Source organism: Talpa europaea (genome assembly GCF_964194135.1).
Source record: "Talpa europaea genome assembly, chromosome: 14".
In the NCBI taxonomy this organism is placed as follows: domain Eukaryota; kingdom Metazoa; phylum Chordata; class Mammalia; order Eulipotyphla; family Talpidae; genus Talpa; species Talpa europaea.
In genome coordinates, this window is record NC_140082.1 from 14,985,244 (window position 1) to 14,995,605 (window position 10,362).

At 57.2% G+C, this 10,362-nt stretch overlaps 1 protein-coding gene across 2 annotated transcripts; it reads right to left on the reverse strand.

The window, feature by feature from the left end:
• Positions 1–898: 898 nt before the first annotated feature.
• CCDC157 (coiled-coil domain containing 157) lies at positions 899–8,748 on the reverse strand (the record flags this gene model as incomplete). Of its 2 annotated transcripts, none has more annotated exons than XM_084253101.1 (10): positions 8,490–8,748; positions 6,827–6,998; positions 5,477–6,122; positions 4,730–4,807; positions 4,183–4,373; positions 3,139–3,315; positions 2,794–2,962; positions 1,719–1,858; positions 1,238–1,326; positions 899–1,136 (listed from the first exon to the last, which is right to left on the reverse strand). In XM_084253101.1, exons 1-10 carry the CDS (start codon positions 8,735–8,737, stop codon positions 899–901), a joined length of 2,148 nt encoding a protein of 715 aa, XP_084109227.1. In that variant the 5' UTR covers positions 8,738–8,748. The 2 variants fall into 2 exon arrangements, with proteins under 2 accessions (XP_084109227.1, XP_084109226.1); XM_084253100.1 differs by having other exon boundaries at positions 899–1,148.
• Positions 8,749–10,362: the final 1,614 nt, after the last annotated feature.

A 10,362-nucleotide genomic window follows, 5' to 3' on the forward strand; every position in this document is an offset into this window, starting at 1 on the left:
CTCAGCTACATTCAATTCCACTCTTGACCCTTCTCTAGACTGAGGCACTGTTGGCCTCACCAGGAGGAAATGGCATGGGAAGCTGGAGCGCCAACCCTGAGAGGTGCTCAGCAAGGTCGCAGAGCCTGGCTTCAGTGAGGTGACAAGGCAGGCCGGATGCTTCATGAGGAAAATGATTGCTAAGGCTCTGGTGTGGCTGGCAGGCAGCATCTTGTGCGGGGTGGATCCCATGGGACCGGCCTGGAAAAGCCAGAGCTGCCTGGGGTGTGACACTAGTTGGGTAGTCCTTGTTCTGCCTTCAGTGACCCCTGGAGATGCAACTCATGGATTCAGAGAAACACTTAGCAGCTCACATTTCCTGAAGCTGAGGGCTTCCTCAGTGAAGGACCCGGGACTAAGGAAGGTGTCGCTGCCCTCTTTGTGCCTGCCTCAGAGCTGGGACCCCAGCCCGATTCCTTCCTTGCCTCATACTGGGCCCACCTTGGCAGCTGCTGTCCTTCTGCACACCTCTGCCCAGACCCTGCTCGTCACTGGTGCGCTTCACTGAGTCCATGCTACCCTCCGGTCTTTGCAAGGGGATTGAAAGACTCCCTTCACCTGACCCAAATGCCAGAAGCATCTTTCTGCCCTCGGTGTGCCCTTTTCTCTAACTGCCCTGTCAGTGAGGACTGTGGAATGAAGCTCCCAGTAGTGAGGGCCCACAGTGTGCCAGGACTCTGCTGGCCAGTGACCCCTGTGGCTGGGGACTCAGTAGTCCCTGCCCAGGAAGGGGAAGGAAGAACTCTTCCCTGGGCTCAGCCAGTGCTGCAAGGCCAAGGTTTCTGTGGGCAGATGGCGGGGCTTTATTACATTAGGTGGGTTGCCAGCCACCTGCCCACCAGCCCCACTCCACTGCAGGCTACAGGGGCCGCTCCTGGGGCAGGTGTGCAGAGCTGACCTGGCCCCGGCCTGGAGAGAGTCTCCTTCTCAGCCTGGCCAAGGCCCTGATGGGGTTCTGGGTGCAGATGGTCGATTGGGTCACGTCCTCCAGGGGGGACTTGGTAGGCCGGCTGCAGGGCTGCTGAGCTGGGGATGCCCGGGATTGGCCTGGCAGGGTCCTGCCCGCACTGGCTGTCCTGCTGCCAGGCAGGTGCCTTCTGCCCAGCGGTCTAAGGGAGGATGAGATGGCAAGATTTCCCATGAGTGAGGGGAACCAGCTCAACCCAGTCTTCCCCGCCTCTGGCAAAGCTTCACTCACCCTGGGGATGTCCTTGGGAACGGGGCTGGAGGTGATGTTCCCCGGGTCCCCTTGCTTGAAGGGGCCCAGAGCTGGTCCTGCGGGATCAGCTGCAAAGAAAGGGAAATTCAGAAGGGCCCACTGTACATAGAGTGTCATAGCTGGGGAAGGGAGGTTCTGAACCCCTAGTCACAGCCCATTCTTCTGAGGGTTTGAGAAGTCTTCCGGGGCCACCCCAGCTGCAGGTCAGTGTGGGAAGGCTCCTGGTTGCATTGGAAATAAAGGTATAAAGAGCTAGAGGGATTTGGAGCTAGAAGGCACTGGATCTGTTCCCTTTCCACGAGCTTTCTGAAAACAGTGAGGCTGAAAGACATGTATGATGAGAATCCCCAACAACCCCCTAGTGTGATCAGGTGGGCTCTCAACAAGTCTCTACTGGGCTGGGGCCTCCTCCAAATCCCCAAGGACCTGCCCTTTCAGGTGGGGGAATCCAGGTGCCCACCTTGAGGCTTCCCTGCTGGGCCACCTCCCGGATTTTGGACAGCATGGACTGGAGTCGCCCATTCTCCTCCTGTAGGACCCGGATGCGGATGTCATTGGCCTGCACCTGCCTCTCCATGTCATCAGTGATGTTGCCAGAGCCTGTGGAGACAAGCGTCTGGAGCTCACTCTGCCAGGTTCTCCTGCGCCCAATGAGGCAGGCCCCTGGATGGCAGGCATGCCAGCTTGGGCGTGCCTTGGGCCAGTGACCCCACCTAGTGGGCAGGGTCAGTATATCAGGCCTCCCACCTCCCCATCCCCTCCCTCCTGGGAGGTGACCACGGCATTATAGAATTTGAGAGCTGGATGGGACCTAGCACTCGCTGAAGACCTGACAAATAGGTAGGAAAGTGATTCTCTTCCAAGGTTGCCCATTTTCAGAGGGCCTGAGAGGCAAAGTGAGTTGTCCAGAGTCACACAGGTGGCTCTTTTGGTACCAGATTTCAGCAAGGGTGTTCTTTCCCACCAGCTTCCTTCTGGCTCTACGAACCCCCGCAAATTGTTGCCCACTCTGATTCTTGGTTTCCTGGTTTGTTCAAAGGGGCTGCTGCCTGCCTTGCCAGGTAGAGGAGACGGCAACAGAAGCGCCCGAAGACCACCGAGAAGTGCTCACTTATCCTAACAGCTGAATTATTGTCGGTCTTAACAGCTCTGCAGATGGATTCACCCCCCAGAACTTAGAGAACTGGAAGAGCGGGGACGAGATCCCTGTTGCTGGCACCCAGTCCACGGACATGGCTACTCCACTGTCCTGTGCAGTGGGATCCAGGACACTCAACAGATGGGGCTGTGCCCCTACCGCTGGCCCCATGTGTGGTTTGGGGCGACACCGGGATGGGGCACACAGAGAAGTGATGTCTGGCCTGTGACATGGTGAAAAGCACAGGTCACAGAGACTGCCAGATGCATCTGGATCCAGCTGCGTGACCCCGGGTAGTCAGGTCACCTCTGGGCTTCTCCACAGAGGAGTAGGTAACACATACCCTAAGCACCCCCCTGGCCCTCCGACACCCTCCATACCACTCCTAAGCCCCTACTCTGGATTTGGGCCTCAGTAGGCCTGTGCAGGTCTGGGAAGGCCACCAGCAGCCGCTCCCGCTCCCTCAGCTCCACCAGCTCCCGCTCCAGCTCCGAGATGGTCAGCCGCAGATCCGTTGTCGCCTGCTCCAGGCCTTGCTTCTCCCGCTGCAGGCTCTGCAGTAACTCCTGGGGTGGAGGAAGGCTCAGACCTGGTCTGAGGAACAGGTCCTAGCTCCCCTGGGGGGCACCTCCAATCCCTCCTCCCCACAAACATGGGACAGGCCCACAGGCCCTCTGCTGGCAGGGGGCTCCTTGGGTGAAAGGGAAGAGCTGCCCAAAGCCCTCACCCTGCCCACTCTCACCTGCTGGGCCCGGAGCTGGCATTGCCCCTGCTCCCTCTCACTCTGCAGGCTCTGCAGCTGCTCTTCCACATGGGCCCGCTGGGCCTCAGCCTCATCCAGACTGCCCTGTAGCTCTTCCCGCTCCCGGTCCAGGCTGTCCAGCTGCTGTAGCAGGGCTCGCTGTTTGGCCTGCAGGGACTGAGTCGGGATGGGCAGGCAGGGAGGCCATGAGGCCGGTGGGACTAGACGCAGCCCCATGGGACTAAGGAAGCTGTAGTATCTGCGGCCCAAGCCTTCCCCCTTGTGCAGTGGCATGTGTCTGTGTACAGGAGCGGGGGCTGGTGCACGTGTGTGGAGAGGAAAAGGCAGGGAGTACAGCAGCAGCAGGCTAATGCATACCCCAACTGGTCAAGGCCAGAGCCCCAGCTTGCAGATCCCACACCCTTGGGAAGGCAGTTGGGTGACTCCATCAGTCTCCACTCCCATTTCTTCCAATCTTAGTCTCAGAGTTCTACCTGGGGTCATGGCTCCTCATCAAGCCCTTTGAGGATAAGCTCGGACAGAAGAGTCTCACAACTGTCCCCTTCTCTAGATGACAGCCCACTTGCTCCCTCAGCTATCCCCCTGGGGACTTCTGCAAGGCCGCATTGCCCAGGGCACAGCAGTATCTTGGGCCCGGATCCCTGCTCACCCTCTGCCCTCCCTATCCTTCCTCTGGCTGATTAACTAATCACCAGTCATTGGCATGCAGTTCAACAGCCTCCCCTCCCAGAAGCTATTCTGGGTCCCCACAAGCAGATGCGACTCCCCCCCCCCCCCCGCGGGTGGGCCCCTGTAACATTTTCCCCACCCTTACTCATCTGGCAGGAGAGCTGTGGAGACACAACTGCTCTTCCTCGCTGGGTGGGGAGCACCTCCAGAGCAAAGCATTTGGCTTAGACCTTCCATGAAGGTGAGTCAAACTGGCATGTGCTGGGGAGCAGTGCTCGAGACAGAGGAGCCCCCCATCCACCAGTGGAGCCCTCTTCCTGCAGTCATACTACAGGCCAAGGCCCCAGACCTCACCTCCTGATGACGGACCATGCTATCGACGCGGGCCTTCTCCTTGTCCAGCTCTGTGCTGGCCCAGAGGATCTGCTGGCTGGCCCCGTCCAGCCGCCCTGCCAGCAGCTGCACCTGCTCCTCCAGCTGCTGTACCTGCCTCTCAGCCTCCACCCTGCGCTCAGCTTCCTCCTGCAGCTGCTGGGCCTTTGTCTCTGCAGGATCGAGTAGGTTTGGGAAGAGGTAGTGCAGAAGAGCCCTGGGTCCAGTCCCTGCACTGCCTCAGACCTGAGGGGCAGGGGGTGGGGGTGGGGGCAGGTCCAGCTCATCTCCGAACTGCAGTATTCTCAGTTACAAAATGGAGCTCTGAACCTCACCTGAGGTGGGTTCTGAAAATAGAAGGTGGCACCCAGCTCAGGCCCTCCCCCAATAGAGCCGGTCAGACCCACCCTCTTTAGTGGTTCCCTTTATTTTTAGCCCAGAAGCCCAGGGACAGCGATGGAGGGTGCCCACCCAGGTGCACGCCCAAGTGCAGGGCAGTGATCCAGGACCACACAGTGGGGCTTCTCACCCATGGCCTGCATGGACTCCTGCTGCTGCTTCAGCTCCCCCTCCAGAGCTGCCACCTTCATCTTGAGGTCACTTGTTTCTATGGCAGCAAAGAGAGAGAAGCTCTTCAGAGGCTCCCTGGGCCATGGCCAGTGGCCTTCGTACCCAGCACACCCTACAGAGCACCGGCAACCATCACTGAGGGGGGCGGTCTGGGCTTGTGGGTGAGCGCTGAGGGGTCTTTCCGCTCAGCTTCCTATTGGCTGGTTGCCCTACATCTCTCTGGGCCTCAGTATCCTCCATGGAGGCAACAGGGAGGCTGAGAAAGGGCTGTGGCTTGTCCACATCACTCAGCCCTCACACCAACCCCCTTCCAGGCGCCCGAGCTGCATTGCTTTGCTGAAGGGCTTTCCCCAAAGTGAAAGAAGGCATGCTGCTTGGCTGGTGGTATGAGGGGAACGAATACCCCCAGAGTCACTGTCCATGACCAACAGGACCCCATTCCCTTGTGCCTCTGATGGTACAACTCCAAGGCACATGCTCTACATGTAGGTTCCAGTGTTCCCCAGTGGGACTAAGTTCCCACATGGTAGCTGCTTTGAGGCCTACCTTCCTTTTAGCTACCCTGTGTGTCTTGCCAGCTCCCCAGCCAGAGTTTCTTCCACACAACTACTTGTACCTGCAGCCCTATCTCAGAGTCAGCTTCTGGGAGAGCCCATGCGAAGGCTGGAGCAAAGCCCGGGCCTCTCTGTGCCTCTGTGGTACAGACCTGTGAGAAGTTGCTGCTTGTCGCACTCCCACTTGGTCAGATGCTGCTTGGCCTCGTCTGCCTGGTGCTGCCGCTCCCCCTGCTCCTGCTGCAGTGCCTGCTCCAGCTCCCCCACCTGCTTCCTCAGGCCAGCCTTCTGGCCCTCAGCCTCCTCCAGCTGGGCCCTGAGAGGCCCAACAAGCTGAGTGAGGGCCCCCACGTGCTTACTGAGGCGGGTCAGGTCTTTGCTCTGTTCTGTCGCCCAATGGCCCACAGTGGCGGCTGGCAGTGGCCTGAGCCCCATGCTGTCCTGCACCAGCTGCTGAAACTGGCCTAAGGACGAGGGCAAGTTCTGGCTTTGACACAGGCTGATGACCACCTTGCCGACCTCCTGCAGGCTACCCTGGACGCTGGTGCACGCATCACAGGGAACCAGGGCTGTCTCCACAGTCTGGGAGTGGACGCTCCTGGTGTTCTCCACGGTTCGGGCCGGACATTGTAGGGCAGCGCTGACTGGAAGGCTGCCAGGCTCTTGGTTGGTTTGGGGTGAGTCTGGCATTGGGGAGGGGGACTTGATGAACTTGGCAATCACAAATTCAGGGCTCCTGACTGGCTCGCCCTTGGCTGTGGGCTTGGACGTGGGGTTCTCTCCTTGGTTTGCCCTTTTCTGTGATCAGGTAAAGAAAGGGGAAGAAGGTGAAGGAGACAGGCCTAGGAGATAACCAGGCTTTCTGTGACAGCCTCTCCTGATGCTCAGCCCCTCGGATGTCATCTGACACTTATGTAAATGGGAATCTTCTCCCACTCCCTCAGCTTACCCCAGCCAGGTCTCCTCTACTGCCCCGGCCCAGGCTCTGTGCAGTTAAAGCAGGGTGCTGGGAGGGTGACTATGACAGCCACAGCTGTTGGTTACTAAGTTCTTACTTCATTCTCGTTCTCATGTTACCATCGCTACTGTCAGTTTCTCTTTCCTCCCCACTATGAGTTGTTAACTGGGTGGTTGTGAAGATTATGTGTTAACCCATAAGAAGAGGAGCTCTATTAACAGCATTACCCAATAGTGTCTTAAGAGGTAAGGAATGCTATTGTTCCCACTGTATAGATGAACAAAGTGAGATTCAGAGCAGGTAGGTGTTTTCCACAGTCCCACATTGTAAATGGCAGAGCCAGGTAGCCTAGACTTGACCCCCAAAGTCTATGTTGCTGTTATGTTGCCTGGGCCCTGGTTGGAAGGCTCCAGAATTGACACTGTCCTTGGGCAGAGTGGAGCTAGCTGAGGATGCAGCGCACACATGGTGTGCTAGGGAGTTGAGGCAGGGCAGATGGCATAAGGGTGACCACAGTTAGGGAATGGGGGTGAGACTGACCCACCTGGGGAGCCACCGGCTGGTAGAGCATGCCTAGCCTCAGCAGGCTGTTCCAGAAGCGCCGCACTGTAAGCCCCACAGACATGCAGGGTCCTGCAGCCCGAACAGGGGGCATTATCTGCTCTGTGCTGAGGTTCTCCAAGTAACTTGCACAGCTCTGAAGCAGTAACAGGAGCCTGTGGGTAGAGATGCCAGGGTAGACCGGGTGCACTGTGCCCTTCTGCCACACAACAAGCAGCCTGTGGTTCTGGGGAACTGGCCAGGCCTCAGGGAACTTGGGAGCATCTCAGAATATGCTCTGCTGGTCCAGCTTCAAACCCAACTCAGGGCATCTTCTAAGCTTCCTGGGTGGCACACTTCCACCTGGCTACCCCCACTGGACCGTGATTCTCTGGGAGGCCAGGCCTTGCCTCAGTTGTATCCTGTGTGCCAGAGAGTGTAGGGTGGGTGGCTGCCTACATCATGTGAGCACCCTCATCCCAGAGGACAGAGCTGAGACCCTGAGAGGGAAGAGGCCTGCTCAGCACTTGGAGTAGGAAAGCATCTGGAAAAAGGGCAGAGTGTAGACTTGATAGAGCCCTCTGTCTGCGCACACAAATGAGGCTTCATGCTGGGAGACTGCTTTGCTGTCTGCATTATCTTCATCCCTAGCCTTGATCTCATCCTGGACATGAACCGAGCACCTCCAAATGCCATACCCTGAGCTGATGGCTATAGCCCTGTCTTCAGGGCTACCATGCTGGTTTAGGTCTCAGACACAGCAGCCCTTGCCAGGAGGGTGTTCTAACTAATTCAGCCAGAGGTGAGCAGAGGGGTCAGGTGTGGGGGTGGGAAGATATGTCAGTAACAGCTTCCAGAGGTGGGGGATGGGTGAATTGGGGCTTATTGTGTGGGAAGGGCACTCTTAGCAGAGGGCACAGCATATGCAAGGCCCTTGAGGAGGAAAGATATTTCTGTACTTACACACATTCAGTCCCTCACACGTTACAAATGGTGGTCCGAGGGTGCCTCCAGACCTGTGTGTGGGTACCTAGGCTGCTTTGTTCCTGAGTAAGTCATCCACAAACTGCTAGGGTCCCTGCCTGTTGGGCCTCCATGACTTTATTAGCTTGTAAGGTTTTGATCACATGGAGCCTGGGTTACGGTCCCCAGGAAGAGGAAGACTGACGGCCATGGTAACTTGAATGATGGTGAGAAAGTGGTAGGGCTGGGGGGGAATCCGCTGGCCTCTTCCCAGCAGGGCCTGGAGTTGGAAAACACATCCCGTGTCTGGCCCCGTGACACACACAGGGAACAGCACAGCCCACAAGCCGCCAGGAAAAGGAGCCGAGGATGGAAACTCTGAGCAGCAACTGTGGTCCCCACAACACAGAAAGCCTGAGGAGGCAGCTGGCAGTGGCCAGAGAGGCAGCAATCAGAACTACAGTGCCACAGAGACCAACAGGGTGGCCAGCAACTCCTGAGGGTGGCAAGGATAGGACAGCAGAGCACCACACACAACACCAGGTGAGATCACTGTGAGCTGACCTGGCCACTAACAAATACTTGGTGTCTGTTGTCACCCAAGGGGACTATTGTCACCAAGTCACACCACCAATGGAGGGGACGCTGCAGCTGCTACTGGTGTAAGGGGCGGGGGCCAGTATCCCGAGACTCAAGGCTCTCACCTGTCAATGACCAGCTCCAGCAGCACAGCATGGGACAGCTGTGTGAACTCGGGGTCACCAGGCACATGGTCATAGTGCTCTAGCAGAGCTACCATGTCCAGGTCACAGGCCACACGATCAGGGAACTTCCAGGAGGGGAAGCGCACGGGCCCAGCACGGGAGAACACGTCCACGATGGCACCCTGCAGGTCGGTGAGGTCCTTGCGCAGGCTGTCCATGCAGGCCTGGCTGCCTAATAGGTGCGCCATCCTCACAGCTCCTGGGACAGGTAGAGAGGTGCCCGTTAGCCAGAGCCTCACAGCCACTGCTGGTAGAGTTTCCTAAACCCCCACCTGCCCTGTTAATTCTAGGCCAAAAGTCTACCCTAGATCCTGGGGAGAAGTCTGTTCCCTGGCCCCAGGTCACCATGCCCTTGAGGACCTGGTTGTGGGTGACCTCACCAGCCTCCCTCTCACCTACCCTACCCTGAGCCCACACTGCTAATTCCTTTGTCCCACAAGTACCTCCAAAAGTCTGTATGTGCCAGATCCCTGCTAGATGCTGGGTGGGTACATTTATGAATGAGAACATACTTCCTGTCCTTCCCTCCCAGAGCGAACCACTGAAGAGGCAACTATCAACTGAAAAGAAGGTGTTCCTACATGCTGGGGCATGCTGGGCCACACCAGGCCACTGTCTCCCACCTGGGCTACTGTAGCAGCTTCCGGCAGGGCCACAGGTCTGCTGATTCAGCTCTGATCCACTGTATCTCCAGAAATCTGGGCCAAACCTGACATGACCATGTCACATTGGCCAACAAACCCTTGGGACTCCCTGCGGGTCTTGAGAGAAAAGTCACTTCTGGATACACTCTTCACGCCTCCCTCTCTAGTCTACCCCCTCTCTGTCATACTCTCCATGCCAACCATCATCAGCTATGAGCTGCTAATTCTGAATCTGCCTATCTGTCTCCTCTGAATCATGCTTCCTCTGTGCAGTCCCCATCACCTGGCTAGCTCCTGTCATCCTTCAGCACTCTTGGCTATCACCTCTTTCAGAAAGCCTTTCTTGAGCATCCTGAGCTGGGTCAGATAATCCTTCTGAGGTTCCCCCATCTCAGCCCTGATTACTCTCTGCTGGAATGGCCTTCCCTCTCCAAGCAAGGTCCACAGTCTAAGTCATTGTGGCATCCCCAGGGTGGTCAGCCTGGGGTCAGCCTGGGGCCTGGCTGATTATATATGCTCACTAGCAATTGAGTAGAGGAAATAAAAAGAATCCACAAAGAGGGCCTCCCTGGTGGCCTGCATTCCATCTTCATCCAGAGAGCTAACCCATCCCTACAGCCTGCATTCCATCTTCATCCAGAGAGCTAACCCATCCCTACAGCCTGCATTCCATCTTCATCCAGAGAGCTAACCCAAATATGGCACAGCAGACCTCTCCTTGTCTCACTCGCTGCTCCCCTTAGCAGTGTATTTCAGTAAATCAGCCTGTTCTTCTTCCCACTGTTTCTGGTGAATTCTTTCACCCCCTGCACCTCTGGCCAAACTCTCTTCCCTTGTGGCCCGCACAGCAGGCTTCTTGTTTATCATCTGGAGCCTGTGGACAACTAGGGCTGGTTTGGACAAGCTGTTCATGGCCTTGACTCAGAAGTGGAGAAAGGTGATACAGTTGTGGCCCCTACTGTGGCTCAGTACGAGTCGTGGGGGCTTTACCCTCCAGTGACTGGTGTCCAAGCCAGCCCTCTTCTCAGAACTGGGCAGCACAGTAAATGCTAAGTTCTGGCTCCTCCCCACCCTGAGGCAGGGCTCCTTGTTGGTGGTGGATTTCTCAGCATCAGAAAGCTCGTCCTTGTATCACAGCCCCTCCTTGAAATGCTGAGACTGCTTGGGCA